General features: G+C 43.4%; 1 protein-coding gene across 15 annotated transcripts in view; it reads left to right on the top strand.

Moving 5' to 3' along the window:
- Positions 1 to 16,355, top strand: part of bptf (bromodomain PHD finger transcription factor) — a 157,506-nt gene extending 141,151 nt beyond the window's left edge. For all 15 annotated transcript variants that reach the window (XM_085963910.1, XM_085963913.1, XM_085963904.1 and 12 more), the window contains 5 exons: positions 2,632 to 2,805; positions 4,584 to 4,776; positions 7,014 to 7,098; positions 11,601 to 11,787; positions 14,817 to 16,355. In XM_085963910.1, coding sequence (XP_085820036.1) covers positions 2,632 to 2,805; positions 4,584 to 4,776; positions 7,014 to 7,098; positions 11,601 to 11,787; positions 14,817 to 14,829 — 652 coding nt within the window. In that variant the 3' untranslated portion in view covers positions 14,830 to 16,355. The remainder of the gene's footprint in view (positions 1 to 2,631; positions 2,806 to 4,583; positions 4,777 to 7,013; positions 7,099 to 11,600; positions 11,788 to 14,816) is intronic.
- Positions 16,356 to 19,706: the final 3,351 nt, after the last annotated feature.

The raw sequence follows: 19,706 nt of genomic DNA, 5'->3' as shown, positions 1-19,706 counted from the left end.
AGACCACTTGGCTCGAGCAGGTGCATGAAATTAAGGTGCAAGGCCATGATCTCCAGATATGTCCCCACCAGTGCAACCCTCAGGAATCTCCAGAGTGTTCTCTGCACGATTATAAGGGAAAGCATGCATTGTACATATAAAAATCACCAGTGACACACCATTATAATTTGGAAGGTGAAAATTGCCATTAATCTGAGAAATGAAACAAGTTTTACATATGCTGTGTTTATATGGGGGGGGGGTATTTTCCTTTCTTCTTTCTCTTCCCCCCCCCCCCCCCCTCCCCTGCCCCCACTCTGGAGGATACAATTCCCTCTTCTCCCCATATCATACCGCATACAGCCAACTTGCTTCCAAGCTTCAATAAATAAGTAGCCACAGTTCTGATAGGATGAATACAATAAGACTGGTTGGGAGTCAGTGATTGGCAGGGGCGGGGGGTGTGGGGTCATCAATTTTAAATCATCATGAGAGAGTGAGGAGAGAAAATTGTGTATGCAGAGTTGTTGGGAGTATGGAATGATTTGCCACAGGGAGTAATTGAGGCAGAGGCCATTGCAACGTTTCAAGGGAAGAGCGTTTATATTTGAAGCAGAGGAACATACAAGGGTTATGGTGAGAGAACAGAGCAGTGGGATTAGACTTGAATTGTTCTAGCTAAGAGCCAGCAGATGCGATGAGCTGACTAGCCTCCTCCTGTGCTGTCAACTATGGTTTGGCGTCTCTCCACAACAGTGTGGCAAGTGTCAGGAACTTGGCATGGAAGCTCAATCCTGCAGGACCACAGCACCTTGGTGCTGCAGCACCCTGCATCGCTGTGTTGCCTGTGTTTTATGAGCCAGCAGCTTTGAATAAACCAATTTCATTCTTCACTATTTAATCTGTCTCAGTGATGGTGCTAGTTAGCATTTAAGAAAATTAGGTAGGAATGAAGAATGTTGTTCTTCCTTCTGCCTTGGGGTTAAAACCTATATCCTCTTGTCCCTGTTTGAATTTGAATTTGGGTGGCAAAAATCATTGCTATTTAATGATCTATGCTTCCGTACTTTCTGATTCTGTAAAACTTCATTGTGTAAAAGGGGTAATGAATGCTTAATAATCCCGTTAACAGGGAAGGTATTCAACTATACTGAAATTGGAATTATTTGTAATCCTGTATTACTGTTCATTTAAATTTGGTTGTAGTTTCTCTTCTCTGTCCCGCAACCACTCCAAAAATTAATAAGACACTCGCTACTCCCAAGCAAGATGTCGAATAGGAAGCTGCTCCACTTGTGTTGTTTTTGGCCCAGCTGGTCCAAGGTGTGCAACAGCAGCTTGAGAGCTGCGCACCAACCATTCCCTTCCTGTGAGGAAGCATCTAACCTCTGGCTAGGAAGGGTGAGGCTGAGAATTCAGTTTTGTAGGAACTTGCTAACACAAGCCTATTTGTTGCTGCATAGTATGGTTCTGCGCCACAATTGCTTGTAAAGACTTCCAGATTGAGTATTTCTTCAGAAATGAAAGAAGTTATGCCTAATTTTTGATTCTGGAAAATTATGCAAAATTGGTTTAGAGTTGTGGGACAAGGTCTGCTGTGCTAGTGACTTCCTATAGTGTGCATTACCAATCGCTGTCGTACCACCGTGAAGAGAGGGGGAGAAAGTCTCTCCAACCGTCATCACACTTCCTAGCCACCAGTTTGTGATACTGCCGTTGGGGTAGGTTGCTCAACCACTCTCCTGGCCAAGCATAATGCAGGGAGGAAGTAATCCTTTAGAAGAGAATATCACCTTCAGCAAAAAGACAGCCTTAAATATAGCAACCATGAAATGACTAGTGTGTCCACTCCTCTTATTCAGTATTGTGGCTAAACCTGTTGACAAATGTCGTCATGTGGTCTACTATCTGGGAAGTCTTCCAAGTCCAAATACTAGTTTTGTACAGCTAGTGTTTTTGTCTTCCTGAAAGGGAGTTCTTCCAGTTTAAAGCAGGTAGAGGGAGAGAGATACTGGTGAGGAATTGGCTCAGTCAGCCTTTTGAGCCTCCCGGCAGGCCAGTTTAAAAAATGCTGCCATTGCCCAAGGAGCTTATCCATAGGTTGGACCATCCCACTTGCTTCAGTGATTGTGTGGATAACTGGGTAAACAATTTTTATGGATAGGAATTGCATACATTTCCAGAACTGCAAAGGGCTGTAAATACTTGACTTTTTTTTAAAGCACTGACCTCGCTCCCATTTTCTATTTTCTTCTTTTGCTTCCTCATGCCATACACCATTGCGTTCTGTTTTCTCCTTTAGCTTCTCTGTGCCATGCAACATTCCCAAACTGACAGACAAATTACATTTTTCCAGAGCAGCTGTCAATTGATCACTGGCGGGTGTGTAAGTACAACCGAAGCTGACTCTTCCTCCAGCTTTCCATCCTTCACTGGGGAGGACCATACCACCACCCAGCCTCCTCGGACAGCCTGGCTGAGATCGGGGTGTTGCCCTGTGGGGTACTGTGGCATGGACTCCTCCTCCTACTCTGGCCCGACACATTAGCACACCAGTGTGCTGCACCACCAGGTTGCCTCTACATGAAAAGTTTGTGGCTGATAGGGAGAGAGAAACTTAAACACACTCTGCTGTGTGTGTTCGTTTTTCAGGTTCTACATTGGCTGTGATCTCTGTACGAACTGGTATCACGGAGAATGTGTTGGTATCACAGAAAAAGAGGCTAAAAAAATGGATGAGTACATTTGCAATGAGTGTAAACGAGCACAGGAGGGCAGCAGCGAGGAGCTCTACTGTATCTGTAGAACACCATACGACGAATCACAGTAAGCTGAAACGTCAACCAAGACTTTATATCGCCCTGTGAAAGTTTTCTATTTGAGTGACAGGCATGCAGTATTATCCTCCTTAGATGTTTCTTACCTGCTGGTTGTGATGCAGACTGCATGAAATCATACGAAACTTGCCTGTGATATTTGTTGCTTCGTCTTTGATATCTCCCATCTGTAGACCAGTAGCTGGTGTTTCTACAGTGTTGTGTATTTTGTTCCCTTAAAATTTGGACTGATGCACTATATAATGTTCTGCAGTCTCTTCCATTCAGCAATTAGGGTTACCAGGCCTAGCAGTCCAGTTCTCCCCCCCGCCCCGCCCCATCCCACCTTGCCCCTTCCTTTATTGAAGGCATTGACTCCTTGCTAGAGTACAGTCCCACTGGCTGTCAGAGCGTTCTAGTAACCTGACCAAGCGAGTATTCTTCATTTATGAGCTTAGGCAGTAATGGTTGGCAGGCTATTGATCCATGTGAGGCATCACAGCTTTGCTAATCACGTCCTTGCTCAACGTGACACTTTTCTGCAGGCGTAACAGGGTTAAGAGCCTTGGCTGTTTTTCACACACGTTCCCCCCCCCGCGCCAAAGCCCAGGAGCACACTTGCACCTGCCACTATCCGAGCTGAAATCAGTGAACTGCACAGACTGGAAATCAAACCAAGCATCGTCCTGGTCTGTGACTCTGTTACTCAGTCTGTCTGAGCCACTGTGGGGAGCTGCAGGAGTGTATTTAATCTTAAATCTACTGGGGAAACTTGAAACCATTTTTGACTTTGGGGGTGGGAGGAGAAATTGGGTTATTCAGGTAGGAGGAACAAAATCTGTTGATTTCTACATAATTCAAGTTAAGTTCACTATTGAACTGTTTAAAGTGCCTTTTACTTTTTACTTTTGAATTCTGCAAGAGGATTCAGAATTACGTGTTTTGGAAGGTTTGTGTTTAACATTATACAGTGGATTTTTACAGGTTTCCAATATCAATAGTCTCTTCACTGTTGATAGCGAAGGCTGTTATGGATTATAATCTTGACAAAATTTGACTCGTGCAATGATGTCAAAAGAAAAACTGAATTCTGTCTAAAAGTGGCTTCTCAGTATATAGCATTTGTTCTGAATGCTTTGTAAGTTCTATCACTTAGCCTTGCAGTAATGCGCTTCTGGTGCATTTGTGGCAGTGTTTAATCTTGTGTTGTAATACATAAATGGGCAAATTATTTTTGTGATTTATGTCAAGGTCTTCCCAAAAAAAATTAGGATTCTCCGATCCCTCAGCCTTGCACATAATCCTGCATGGCTTTGCAATTTTAAAGTTATTGGGTCCTAATTTGAATTTGTTGACTTTTTTTCTCACTAACTTTCTCCCCTCCGCTCCTCCACTGACTTCTTGCTTGGCGCACACGGGCACCCAGAGCCCATAGGTGCCTCACGTAAGTGACCATCCTTTATGTGTGAGCCTTGATGAAAAGTGTTGGCCAGGGTTGCTGGATAACTATATCAGGAATGGGGACCTCGACTGATGCTTTGTCGTCTGGGTTCTGAGGCCAATTGTAGCACCCTACTACAAGATCAGTTAACTCAGTACAGACTGGGGATTGAACCTGAGACCACCCGCTCTATATGGCTCAATGACTTGGTGGCATCAGGAGAGCCTGATTAAAAAAAACTACAGTAAATAATAACTAACCCATGGTGCATTTTGTAGATGTTATTGATTGTTTCAACTGCGAAGTTCAGCAGCAAATAGTATGTGTATGTTTTTTTAAACCCATAGATTTTACATTGGTTGTGACCGCTGTCAGAACTGGTACCATGGGCGCTGTGTCGGCATACTGCAGAGTGAGGCAGATCTCATTGATGAGTATGTCTGCCCACAGTGCCAGTCTACAGAAGATGCTATGACTGTGCTCAGCCCGCTTTCAGACAAAGACTATGAGGGTCTTAGACGAGTGCTGCGTTCTTTACAGGTGAGAAAGTTTATGAAATAACTATTTTTAATCCAGTCTACAGTTAACTTTTTCATTGTTCCTTCACTCATTTATGTTTTTTCCACTTGCATCCAAAAACTACCTCCTTTCTACCAGAAGACTAGGGGATAACCTCGGCAGTAGCATTCCGTACCTTATGCCAGGGATGCTGTGCAATAGTCTTTCTAACAATCCTCCTGCGATGTGAGAGTGATGTTACTGACCTTTCTCTCCTTCTACCCAAACCCCCTCCAAAAACAATTAAACTGACAGGATTGTACAATTTAAAGCACGCCATCTGATGGCTGTCAGAGAGTTAAACTTCATTGATAGTGAAGGGCTTCGGCCCCGATAGTGAAGGGCTTCGGCCCCGATAGTGAAGGGCTTCGGCCCCGATAGTGAAGGGCTTCGGCCCCGATAGTGAAGGGCTTCGGCCCCGATAGTGAAGGGCTTCGGCCCCGATAGTGAAGGGCTTCGGCCCCGATAGTGAAGGGCTTCGGCCCCGATAGTGAAGGGCTTCGGCCCCGATAGTGAAGGGCTTCGGCTCAGGCACTCTAGGAGAGCATTCTGCATAAGGCGCCTCAGTTAAACACTGATGGAATTTAATACAAACCTGAGGCAAAGCACTTATCGGTAGTAAGACGGTGAAATTTTAAAAGAATTTTCAAAACTTTAAAACTCAGTCCCTCCATTGTATTAACGTGCTAAAATAAGTAAATTAAAGATGTGATAACTGAAAATCTAAAACAAGTAAATACAGGAAACTCTCTAATTTCCGGAAATCTCTGTTAACTGGCAAAATTCAGGAGTAGGTTCAGGCAAGTTTTACTTCATATTAGTGGCCGTTCCTGGATCTGTGGCTGTGTAACCGGGGTTCCTGCACCTGTTGCTATGCAACAGGGACGCCTGGATCTGTGGCCGTGTACGGGGCTCTCGTACCTTTTACTATACCTCTCTGTAATCCGGACTTTTTGATAAACCGGCACCATGCCGGTCCCGTCGGTGCCAGATATAAAAAAGTTTCCTGTAGTGGGGTACAAATGCTGATCAAAACTGATCCAATAAAAACCTTTTATATGAACCTTTAGTATTTGGGCTGCACCCGTATCTTGATAGCTGGCGATGCCAATGTATGGTTTATTTAAATACACCCTGTTTGTTCCATTTGGTACTTTGGATCTATAGTCTGAGAGTGTCTCCCACGCTCATCTGTGAGTTAAAGCAGCTGAGAAATGATTAACTGGTACAGGTTGAGCATCACTGGTTTACTAAACCTTGTCTTTGCAGGAAGGTGCACATTAACTTCTGCTTCTGGATCTTGAAATGGGATTTTAGAGACTGGGTTTACAAGGTCAATGAAAGCCTAATTCGACATATTTTGCAATCATATTATTAAACTTGTACTTGGCACTTATTCTCTAAAACCTGACTCCCCAAAGGTGCATTTGTGGGTTGTGCTAAGTGCCTCCTAATTCTATTTCATTCTCTCCCGACCCCCCACCCAAAAGTAGATACGTTGAGCGTTTAATAATGTATTTCATTCTACAGTCCTGTACATAAGGACAAGTGTAGGAACGCCAACATGTGTAAAAACACACAAAATGTAAGGTTTTTTTGTGATGGCCCTGCTGTATAGCCACTACAGATATGATTTAGACTTGAAGTTTGCCACTCTATTGCTGCACCTTCCAAGCCTCCAATTTGAGGTTTCTGTTTCCTGAAGAAAATGTAACAGTGGCTGGTGTTAGGCGTTTAAATCCAAGCATGCGCTGCTGCAAAAAGGGATGGATGTGGGATCACGCTCCACATGTTAAGTTCCTTGTCTGTGAGTGTATCATTCAATCCTTGGAAAAGCTGCAGCCACAGTTTGACAAGAGTCATGTGCGTTTCAAATTCTCTTCTGCGCCCGCCCCACTCTTAATTTCAAAAATTTTCCTCTGCGCTCCTGAAAGCAGTGACTTGTGGTGCGGTGCGATTCCACAGCCTTTGGCAGCCCTCCAGTACTACTTTCAAGTGACCTGGTGATGAGCAGCAGGCACTCTAACAGAATGGTCAGTGTGTCATTCCCTGGAAAGCTCAGAATTGGCAATCCAAATTTCCTTGCCTGCAACTATTTCACACACTTAACCTTGTTTTTAAAAGAAAATGGAAAAAACTGTGGAGGTGGGAGCTGCATACACAGGCGATTCCGATGAAGCATTTTAAGTGTAATAAGCAACTGTTTGGTTCCTCAATAGGCTCATAAAATGGCTTGGCCCTTCTTGGAACCAGTAGATCCCAATGATGCGCCAGATTATTATGGTATCATCAAAGAGCCAATGGGTAAGTCATTCATTGTTTGTACTTCAGCCTGGTACCAACTTAATAGTGAGGTAATCTTACCAATTGCGTATGTTTCCCTCTGTACTGTTGAAATTGTTCCTTGTGGCGTGCGCAGTCCAGTCTGGGCCATACCATCGAAGGAGGCAGGGTGCTTCAATGGAGAGGATTAAAGTTCGTCATGCACACCTCATTGATGGCTGGCTGTAAAGTAGGATTGACGGGAATGGGAGAAGGTAACCTGCCTACCCTCTCCTGGGTATTGTGCAGGGACATGAGAAAGGAGTGAACAGGTAAACCATGTTTTCTGTTGTAGCTGGACTGTGGTGCCCCCTGTGGTAGAACAGCTTGCTGCCCCATTCATTGCCTGAGCGTGTACATAAAGAATGGCTGCTTGGATGAGGTACTGGTAGCTGCTGACCTGCAGAACCATGCTGCAGCATAGGTCAGCCCCTTCAGGTGAGGGGGGGGTAATTGAAGGGGGGGAAATTATTTTTGAAACCACTGTGTGCAGGCATGAGTGGATCTATTTCATGTATGGCATTTTTTTTTTTTAATTCTCTCTTTCCCCACCCGATCTTGGACTAAAAGTTGGGAGCCATCGGAATGATGTGGTGGGGGCTGGTGATACCGGGGCAAGGAGGAGAACGAAGAGGGAGTAGGAGGGACGTATCCAGTCAGAAAGCTGATTTGAAAGCTGGGTTGTATAATAATAGCGGAGTATGTGGAGGGTTCAAAGTGGTGTTTTAAAAAGCAGATCTGATTCACAGTTTGTATATAATAATAGTGGCAACCTTAATTTGATCCCATTGTCTCTATTTTGATCAACTGGTTGACTTTTTTGAAGTAACGCATGCCTGTCCTCTGTCTCCATTTGCTTCCAGAATTGAATTTGTAGAAGAGTAATCAAAACAACGAAGACTGTAAATGACAAACTTGGAAAGCTGCTTGTTTTTGTGTTGATGACAAATAAGAGACATAAATATCGAGATGAAAGGGGCTTATTCCCTTGGTCTTTCACACTTAAGTAGCTTTGGTCTCACGGGTGATGACTGTTTGAAGGCAGTGGCCAGGGCGTGCAATGAAAACAATCTGCCTCCACAGGACATTAAACAAGATATAATTTTAACATTTCTCACTTAGCACAAGGGGACGTAAAAAACATTTGTTATGGCCCAGTAGGTTAAATCAAACTGGTGGGCTTTTTAAAGCACTTTATGACTTAACACTTATGTTCTTTCATTTTTAATGGCAAGATCTTTAAGAGAATTTGCTCTTTACAAAGGAAACTAATTGATTTTCAGAAGTGAGTGTTAAAAACATTGATGTGTAATTACTTGAATTTTCAGATGTGGCATAAAAGTTCCTTCTCAAGATTTTTTGTTGGAAAGTTTCTCCACTCCTCTCAAAGGAGCTACCTCTTGCTGGATTGCTATTCCATCGTGTCAGCTTATCCAAGTGGCCATTGTTCATCTGTGAGCCTATTCACTGTGTTGACAGGCTATTCAGCTGTGGAAGCTTCACAGCCAAGCCTGCTGCTGTCCTCAGCCAGTGTCCGCATGTGCACTTTCAGGCAGGAATTGCTGGACAGCAGTTGAGAGAAATATGAAGATCCATTAGAAATCGGACAAAATGGGACAATTACTGCTATGAATTCAGGTTTTGCATTAGACTAAATTTAGCCAGCCGGCTCTGTGGAGCAATGAATAGCATGTTGAATCTCGAGTGAGCAAATTCGGAGTTATTCAAAGGGTGTGGTTGAGACCCATTCGAGTTAAGCTTGAGAGTAACCTTATGAAGCCAAATTAACCCTCTACCCGCAGCTAACACAGCACGGACTTGGAATCAAACCGGAGAGCTTTTAGTCTGTATCTGCTGGTTTAGGTTGTGTTTTGAAAGTGGTGACTACAGTAAGAAATGGAGAAGCACAGTAGTCCTCTTGGTGATGCTAGGAAGCAGAGTTATGGTGAGATATTGAATGCTGTGCCACAGGGTGAATTCAAGCCATCTTTTTTTCCGTCCACTCCCACCAGCCCAATTATTTCCCGTTGGGCCCTATTTACACCACCACCTTGGCCCACTGGTGAAATGTACCTTTCATTTCTCAATCTATTTCTCATTTGCAGAACAGGCTCAAGGGGCTAAATGGCCTACTCCTGTTCCTATCTAAGAAAAATAGACAGGTGATCTGTTTACAGGACTCTGCCTATTTGAGTGAACTGTCAGATGTATGCAAAATCAGTCTTGGTTGACTTGCCCTCCGTACGGGGAAATGTATCCCAAATGAAATTAAGCAATCGGGAAGTGTGTACACTATCCCTCTATTTTAACAAGGTTGCCGGGTTAAAAGTAAAAGAACTGAAATTCTTTGTCAATATTGTGTGATGGCGAGGAGAGGTTGAATAGAAATAAAGTACTTCTCCCAAGGTGGAGAGAAAGCTTTGCCTGGGTATCCTGTGCACAAATCCAGTGACCCAGATGAAGAGCAGTATTGGCAACAACCTGGTGGTCATATACTCCTTTAAGACCCTCCTTAAAATTCATCTCTTAGACCAAGTTTTTAGTCACTCCTCCTAATATAATACTGTTCGCAACCTTGGTGTCATATGTGACCCTGAAATGAGCTTCCGACCACATAACTGCGCCATAACTTAAGACTGCCTGTTTCCACCTCTAATGTCGCCCAACAGCTCCCCTGCCTCAGCTCATCCACTGCTGAAACCTTCATCCATGCCAATGTTACCTCTAGACTTGATTATTCCAACGCACTCCTGGCCGGCCTCCCACATTCTACTCTATGTAAACTTGAGATCATCCAAAACTGGGCTGCCCGTGTCCTAACTCGCACCAAGTCCCATTCACCCATCACCCCTGTGCTTGCTGACTTAGATTGGCTCCTGGTTAAGCAATGCCTCGATTTCAAAATTCTCATCCTTGTTTTCAAATTCCTCCATGGCCTCCCCCCTCCCTATCTCTGTAATCTTCAGGCCCACAACCACCCCCACCCCCGAGATATCTGCGCTCCTCTAATTCTGGCCTCTTGAGCATCCCTGATTTTAATCGCTCGACCTTTGGCGGCCGTGCCTTCTGTTGCCTAGGCCCTAAGCTCTGAAATTCCCTCCCTAAACCTCTCGGCCTCTCTACACCTCATTCCTCCTTTAGGATGCTCTTTAAAACCTACTTCTTTGACCAAGCTTTTGCTCTGGCCTAATCTGCCCTAATTTCAAATTTATAACGCTCCTGTGAAGCGCCTTGGGACGCTTTACTACATTAAAGGCGCTATATAAATGCAAGTTGTTAAAATATCTTCTTTGGGTCAGTGTCAATTTTTGTTCGATTATACTTCTATGAAGTGCCATAGAACATCTTTCTATGTTAAAGACCCTATATAAATGCAAGATATTGTTGTCATTCTGTCTCCATATCCCTTTGTGACCTGTGTTGGGTAAGAGTGCAGTCAAATGTGACTTGTTCAAGTCATTGTTCTTTACCTTCTGAAAGATTCCTGAAAATGTTCCTCATTCCCTCCATTTTAAAGTCTTTGCAACTGAGACCTCTGCCCATGAAGAACTACTTGTGTGCTTAGTGTCTACCTTTCCTTTGGCTCCTGATAGCTGCCTGTATAATTGGCAGGGAAGCTGTGAAAAATGGACATCTGCAGCATAAACACACAATGAATTACTGATGTGGATGCATGCAGCTGACGGTTCAATGTATTTCTTCTCTGCTGGTAGTTCCTTTCGCTGCTATCTAAAATGTTATTACTACCAGTGCATCTTTAAAATTTTAAGATGCAAAGAAGACTATGGACATCAGTACCTAGTAAAATACTAAAATGTTATCCTTGTTCTCTCAGGTTTGTACTATACTGGGCTTTTCCCCTCTCCCAAGATTTAGGAAATTAATGGCATACAGATATTACAAATCATAAATGCACCCCAGCATTGTCGACCCCCTCTGCAACACGACTTTCAGGAGCTGTATGTAAAGTCGATGTAGTGCATATGTTTTACATAATTTCTCTCCTGCTCGACACACAATGCAGGTTATATGGAGAATGAGCTTTATGATCAATAACTTATGAGTGGAGACGGTCACCACATCAGGACATGGATTTTATAGTACTACGCTGCTTAAATCTTGCATGAATTTTAAGGGCATTGCTTTGTGATGTATATCCTATTCATATAGGATGTCTTTGTACTCTCCACAGTTTCTAAATCCTGGTTTCAGTGAGCAGCGTGTTCGAGTGCAGATGCTTATTTTTAGTGAAGGAACTCAGAACAGATATTTGATAAATCCAGAGTAGCACCTCACAAAAACAAGTATACGTCAATGATATGGATTTAAAAGTGTCAAAGAAATTTAACGTTTTAATTGCTTGCAGTCCCCACGTTGACATTTTGATTTTTTTTTTGTAACTTTGTGAGATCAGACGATACTTCAAGATTTTGTCCCACAATTTTAATCACATTTAGTGAGCGTGTGATTTCTTTTCAATACAGATCTTGCTACCATGGAAGAAAGGGTGTATCATCGATTCTACAAGAAACTGACAGACTTTGTTGGTGATATGACCAAAATCTTTGACAACTGCCGCTACTATAACCCCAGTGATTCACCGTTTTATCAATGTGCAGAGGTTCTAGAATCATTTTTTGTACAGAAACTGAAGACTTTCAAGGCGAACAGGTGAGACTGCAGTGGTGATGGGCATACCACATTCGCTGCTATTGTTTAAATCTTCTTGTCTGCTTGTTGGGTGTGGTACCATTGGTGCCAGGCTCCCTCTGGTGCTCTACGCAAGTGAGCATTCTTCATGTGTCAGCCTATATAGTAAGTGTTGGCAGGGTGTTCAATCCAGCCCATTCCCATCAACAGGAGTCACTGTATTACACCCAGGAGTGGGAACACCAGCAATATTTTTCCCATCCCTGCTTGGGGGTATAAGGCCGTTGTGCCCCTACTGCCATTCTGGCTGCAATCAGTTAACTTGGCACAGACTGGGAATCTAACAGCACAGTCTGGGATTTCCTGATCTGAGTGGCTCAATAGTTTTCTAATGCTGTACTTGGCTATGGCTGTTTTACTCTGAAGTTCCTAAGCCAGTTTCAAGGGTCAATATATTTTAATTGTTGTCTGGTAGAATCGCTCATGATGTGATTAAAAGCATGACATTGTGCCATGTGAAATATTTTTATTTTACATTTTTGAGGTGAAAGACTATCTTTGTACTAATCAGCTTAAGGGCACTGTCTACGCTGGGCATGGAATACATCTCTGTTTCTCATCACCCATCCTATGGCCCCAATAAGTCAGATTTCGAGTTTAATACCAAATCAGTGTGGTTTTTCATTGTACACGGTCACGAAGTGACTGGTGGCTTTATGCCCGTGAACCCCACACATGAACATAGTTTTCTATCGTGACTTGTGCTGTCAGTGTTGAGGTGCTTTGGGGCAAGGAAGAAAAATTGAAGGGCAGGAAAGCTTTGGGTTCCACTTGCAACCTTCTGGCAACTAGTTAAAGACCGGCATCGGCAGATCTGATTTGGGATCAGTCCTCCACCCTCCCCTCCAACAAATGTGAGGAGCTCATGGACGACTTTGTCACTAAGATTGAGACCATCCATTCAGCTGCCTCTGCCACAACCCTCCCTTCCCATTGCCCATCAAGCCAAGCTTCCCCCCCTGCCTTAGCCCTAAACTTGCATCTTTCTCTTTGAGCTCATCTTGTGAATGAGACTGTCCTCCTGCTCCCTTGACCCTATTCCTACGAAACTGCGAGCCAGCCAACTTCCCTTCCTGGCCTCCATGCTAGCATGCTAAATGCCTCCCTCCTCAGTTACTATCCCACTCTTTCAAATCTGCCATGTCCCCCCCCCCACCCCCCTCAAAAAAAAAAAAAAAAAAAACACCCTTGACCCCTCTATCCTTGCAAACTACTGCCCCATCTTCAACCAACCTGTCCTCTCCCAAGTCCTTGAACTTGCTGTCACCGTCCAAATCTATGTCCCACCTTTTCCGCAACATGTTTGAACCCCTCCAATCAGGTTTCTGCCCCTGCCACCGCACTGAAACGGTCCTAATCAAAGTCATTAATGACATCCTCTGTGACTGTGACCATGGTGCACTATTCCCTCCTCATTCTTCTTGACCTGTCTGCAGCCTTTGACACGGTTGACATCACCATCCTCTTCCAGTGCCTCTTCTCCATTGGCCAGCTGAGTCGGACTGCCCTCGCTTGATTCCTCTCTTACCTATCCAGTCGTCGCCAGAGAATCTCCTGCAATGGCTTCTTTCCACCCCTGCGTCCTTACATCTGGAGTCCCACAAGGATCTATCCTTGGCTCCCCTCCTATTTTTCAGCTACATGCAGCCCCCCGGCGACATCTTTCGAAGACACATCAAGTTCACAAGTACGCTGACAAGTTCTACCTCTCAGTCACTCATCGCGACCCCACTGCCTCTGATGTCAGTCTGCTTGTCTTGATATCCAGTCCTGGATGAGCCGCAATTTCCACTGATTAAATATTGGGAAGACTAACACGATTGCCCCGACACAAATATTGTTCCCCTCACCACTGATTTCATCCCCCTCCTTGTCTCGGGCTTTACCAGAATTTTCACAACCTCGCATCCTATTTGACCCTGAGCTGAGCTTCTGACCCCATACCCTTTCCATCACAAAGACTGCCTACTTCCATCTCTGTAACATCATCCCTCTCTGCTCCTGCCACAGCCCATCTGCTGCTGAAACTCATGCAGGCCTTTGTAACATCCAGACTCAACTATTCCAATGCTCTCCTGGCCGGCCTTCCATCTTCCACTTTCCATAAACTTGTGCTCATCCAAAATTCTGCTACCCGTATCCTAACCCGCACCAAGTCCCGCTTACCTATCAGCCCTCTTCTAGCTGACCTGCGTTGGCTCCTGGTCCAGGATTGCCTCGATTTTAAATTCTCATCCGAGTATTCAGATCCCTCTCATGGCCTCCCTCTTCCCTATCTGTGTAACTTCCTACCCCCTACAACCCTCAAAGAACTCTCTGTTCCTCCACTCTGGCCTTTTGTGCATCCCCCATTCCCTTTGCCCCACAATTGGCGGCCATGCCTTCTGCCGTCTAGCCTCTAAACTCTGAAATTCCCTCTCTAAATCTCTCTCCTTTAAGACCCACCTTTAAGCCTACCTCTGTCCAAGCTTTTAGTCACCTATCCTAATATCTCCTTCCTTGGCTCAGTGTCAAATTCTGTCTGTGCGTCTGTGAAGCACCTTGTACGATTTTCTACATTAAAGGTGCTTGTTGTTGTGATAAAAAGATAGCATTTTCCATGAATTTCCATCATCACACGCAATTATCTCTTTTTGTAATTTAGTGTGCATTTTTTTCCCCTTTTGCTTTGTTTGCCAGATTCTGATTTTTTAAATAAGTTTATTGCTGGAGCAGAACTGGATGCTGGGATCACATAACCATATTATTTTAATGGGGGAAAAAACTTAATGAACAATCTCAAAAATCTGAATTGACTTTATAAATTTGTCTCTTTTTTGGAAAAAGGAATTGCAAGCATTCATGTAGAAATGCAGATTAAATGTGGGATTCTGTTTAAACATGTGTCTACTTCTATATTCTGTTGGTTCAACCCCTTCGTATTCTTTGAGTTGTTTGTTATTACTTTATAGATGTAAGGATACTGAAATGTGCCCTTCTCCGCTCTGTAGGTCTCATTCCTAACAGATTACACTCTACTGCGTAGATTGCAGCACTCTCTAGACTTCAAGCAACAAGGAACAAAATCGTACAAAGCGTGAATAACAGGAATCCGTATTCAGAGTGCAGTGAGAAGAAGTTGATGCCACCAGAGGCAGATATACTTGGTCGGGTTTTCCCGACTGACTGACCTTAACCAGCACTGTTGTTCAAGCACCAATCGGTTCACTGAATTGGATAAAGCCCCATTCTGTTTGTTAGAAGCTCAAAGGGAGAGTTTAAAAGAAGAGGAGAAGAAAGGAAATTTAAAAAATAAAATAAAATAAAAGAAACCACCTTTTACCAGACCTGTTTGACTGTCGCATCCTCCTCGCCTGGCATGGGGTGGGAAGCACGAAGCGTCCTGTCCGCTCTTGTTATGACAGGGGGCTGGCTTCAGTTTTCCCAGCGAAATTCATCACCACAGTTCTTCAGTGAAGAAGCTGGCTGCAAGCTGTCTGTAATGAAACAAACATGTTTAAGTTTGACAGCTGTATTTATTTATTACTGAGAAAAGATGAAGCTTTCTTTTTTAGAATCTGCTGCCCTTGTTTGTCAACTAATTATGTGCTTTTTTTTCCTATTGATATAAAAAGACCCCACTTGCAGATAAGCTGGTCTTTTTTTTTTATGTAATTGCTGTAGGTAACGGTGAGTGATAAACCCTTGATCCTTTCTTTCTTTGAAAGGAGTCGTTTCACATACACACGCACGCGCGCGCACACAAGACACACACGTACATACAGAGACACGTGAGCACCACGAAATGGGATCCAACAAGAAGTTTTCTTTTCCTAAACCAATCTGACTGAAGTGGAGCTCCGCGTGACCACCAGCTGAGCGCTCGGCAGCATTGGCGGCTTCCGAGTTAGACTGGGTGCGGTGGCGATGGGGCAGCACCAGTAAACTATCAATCACTCTGCAGAAATTTGATAGACTGAAATAAACGGTGTGTACTGAAGGTATCTTGTATGTAAACATTTTGTCAGATGCTGAAATTTTTTTTTTGTTTCTGTTTTTTTTGTATTAAGGTTCAGAAATATTGATGTATATGAAAACAATAAATGGAGCAAACCATTATCTCCCACCGAGAAAATCCACAAGTGTTTCTGTATGTGCTTAAAATGACCCATTTGTGAGACTTCAGGTCTCTCCCAAGAATTCTAACAAAGGAAACAAAAATTTGGAAAAGGTGCGAGGACACTTTAAATTCGAAATGCTGCATATTGTATGCATTTGTATTGAGTTTTACAAAAAAGGGGAAACTATGGACTAACTTGAGTTGTGAAATACTGCACATCTCATCACCACATCACAGTATTTCTGTACTATTTATTCATATCTACAAACTTATTCGTTTTGAGTAACGTTGCAAAAAAAAATCTTTCCTACCTGTAGGCAATAGATTGCTATCTATGTTTTTAACAGATTGTGGCAACTATGAAGAGTAATTCTTTTGTACTTGATAGGACATTTCATCCTAGAAAATAAAGTAATGTTTTTGACATCAACCTTGGTGTCATCTTTTTATCACATTAAAAGAATACACAAATCTGGGGCTTTTTTTTGCCGTTAATTTTTATTCATGGCAATTTGGCGAAAGAGGACTTGGTTAGTTTGTCCTGGCTGTGGTGTTTGAAGAAACTATTTCAGTTTATAAAGAAAAAAAAAAAAAAAAATTGAGACCAGCCCTTCAGTTTAACTTTGTGAAGTGCTCAATTTCAGAACGGTAAGAAAATCATTTTCCTTGCTATTTCTGTTGTGTGTGTTGAGAGGACCTTGCTTCTTTGAGCATAAAGTCAGGTTATATTTTTTTTTTTAAACCTTCCAAGGTTGAGGCGAATGAATTGCGATATGTGGTGTCCTCCATATCTAGAGGGGCAGATGCTAAAGTAGACGGTATTAAAATCTCCAGACTGCTTTAAAGCTGCATGCCCGTTCGAAGTTTTGGTTTCAAGAAAAAAGTGAATTGAAATTGCCATTAAAATATTCTCCCTGAATTCCGCAACTGCAGTACTAAGCTATGCAGGCCAGAAGATCCAAGCCTGGATACCCAGTCTGAACTGAACAGGGGCAGCAGCTGGAGTATTATAAATGGCCTCGGTGAGCCTGCACTGGGGAGCTGAAAACAAAAATCAAGTGTTTCCTGTCCCGATTACTATTCAGTGATCGAAGCTAGATGTTTGTGTGTGGATGTTGAATAGCGGTGGTATCTGGCTTTGATGTGATGTGCTTCACGGTTGAATAGCAGTCACTGTTCGCTATCGAGGCTCACGCAGGAATGGCCATTTGGGCAAGGTGTCGGAGAATTGCCTGACTGCCTCTGCACTCCAGCACAAGTTGGCACCTTCAGGAGATGAGGACTTGGTGCTCAGTTAAGAGTAGTACAGCAAAGGACTTTAAATGCAAAGTTACTTCCCACCCCCATTTAGATATTTTAAAAAGTAAAAGGGCTCCTGCCTAAAGAGTTGGTTTAATTTTGAAGGTTCTTTTTGTTGCTTTGCAGACGGCCACCCTTTCTGGTGTCCACGCTCAGAATTGCTCTGATGATTTCAGTTACAAAACCCTGCCCCCCACCCCCAGGGAACACCACCATTCGGCACCCTTTACACCAATGTATGCTGATTGAGGAAGGTCCGACAAGGTAAATTTCATTCCCAGCCTCCTACTGATCTAACTTACTTGTAACTTGCATTTGAAGTACTCTTTGCTCCATGTCGTTTACTCTCTCTTTCCCCCCCCCCCCTTACTTGGTCCCCTTTGAACTTTGAATGTAACCTGTGCAGCTTAATTTTTTTTTAAAAACAAACAGAATTTTATTTTTAGAAAGACTTGCATTTATATAGCGCCTTTCACTACCCGACGTCCCAAAGCGCTTTACAGCCAATGAAGTACTTTTTGTGAAGTGTAGTCACTGTTGTAATGTAGGAAACGTGGCAGCCAATTTGAGCACAGCAAACTCCCACAAACAGCAATGTGATTTTATTTATATTTGTTCACAAGATGTGGGTGTTGCTGGCAAGACCAGCATTTATTGCCTTTGAGAAGTTGATAGTGAACTGCCTTCTTAACCGCTGCAGTCCATGTGGTAAAAGTACTCCCACAGTGCTGTTACACTTTTGTTGGGGTTTGATGCAACTGACTGGCAGCAGTTAAGAGTCAACCACATTGCTGTGGGTCTGGAGTCACATATAGGCCAGACCAGGTAAGGACGGCAGATTTCCTTCCCTAATGGACATTAGTGAACCAGATGGGTTTTTACGAGAATCTGGTAGTTTCATGATCACCGTTACTGATACTAGCGTTTTATTCCAGATTTATTTAATTAACTGAATTTAAATTCCCCAGCTGCCGTGGTGGGATTTGAACTCGCGTCTCCGGCCTCTGGATTACTAGTCTAGTTAAGCACTATGCTACCGTACCAAATAATGACCAGATAATCTGTTTTAGAGATGTTGACTGAGGAATAAATATTGGCCAGGATACCGGGGAGAACTCCCCTGCTCTTCTTCGAAATAGTGCCATGGGATCTTTTACGTCCACCTGAGAGAGCAGAAGGGGCCGCGGTTTCACGTCTCATCCGAAAGACGGCATCTCCGACAATGCAGCGCTCCCTCAGCACTGCACTGGCGTGTCGGCCTAGGTTTTTGTGCTCAAGTCTCTGGAGTGGGACTTGAATCCACAACCTTCTGACTCGAGCGGTATCCACTGACACAAAAAGCCACTGACCAATGCGAGAGTCATATTGTAGGCTTCAGCTGCATGCTAAAAGATACAAAAAAATGATTTTTCAGTCATTCAAACAAGCTTGCAAAGCCTCGATAGAAGTTTGTCTCCCATTTTTCCACGAAGTTTTTTTTTAAGTCGACCAGCTGTAGTGGTTGCTACAACAAATGTACCTTTTTAAAAACCAACCTCCTGCGCCCAGGGTGTCATGAACAAAATAGATAAAGTTCCTGACATGCCTTCCCACATCTCCCATAAGTGTGGTGGCAGTGGCATATCACCTGTTCTGAGTACAACAACTTGTGAAGTGAGCCCTGTGGTGGTGAGTATGGTTACAGTCACTGTACCTTTTCAAAAACTCCAAAAATTAAACATTTGAAATACTTTTTAGGGGTGAAATCAGGAAACACTTTATTCACAAGAAGGGTAGTGGAAATCTGGAACTCTCTCTTTCCCCCCCACCCCACACACACACAAGGGTGTGGAAGTTGTCAATTGAAATTTTCAAGACAGATCGATAGATTTTTGTTGGGGTAAGGGTATTGAGGGATGTGGAGCAAAGGTGGGTAAATGGAGTTGACGTACAGTTCAGCCATGATCTCATTGAATGGTGGAATGGGCTCAAGGGCCTAAATGGCTGCTTCCTGATCCTAAATAAAACCAGCCAAACCTTACTTAGGTTTTTTTTATGTGTAGGTTCTTGAGATGAGGCTTACCTTGACTTGAGGGCATTAAGAGTCAATCACATAGTGAGAGTCCGGTTCCCTTCCCTGAAGGATATTGATGAAACATTTGTTTTTTGGGAGAAATCTGGCAGCTTTCATTGTTGTTTTCTGATGCTATCCCACAACTTGCTAGATTTATTGTATTCAATTTTATCAAATGATCAGCCATGATCTCATTAAATGGCGGAACAGGCTCGAGGGGCCAAATGGCCTACTCCTGCTCCTATCTTCTATAACCTGCCATGTTGGGATTTGAACATGTCGTCTCTGGATGGCAGGTGCTGTACCATAACCACTGGACTACCATATCTGTTAGTGGGTTCCATGCCAGTATCTCCCCACTGTAAATACAGCCACAGTGCGAAACATTGATGTATGTATTTTATGCCCATGCAATGTTCTGTTAATAGC

This window comes from Somniosus microcephalus, chromosome 21 (genome assembly GCF_052327205.1).
Source record: "Somniosus microcephalus isolate GS21.2 chromosome 21, FLI_Smic_1.0, whole genome shotgun sequence".
NCBI classification, from domain to species: domain Eukaryota; kingdom Metazoa; phylum Chordata; class Chondrichthyes; order Squaliformes; family Somniosidae; genus Somniosus; species Somniosus microcephalus.
Note: the sequence above shows the minus strand (reverse complement) of the source record. Positions and strands in the feature narration are given on the sequence as shown.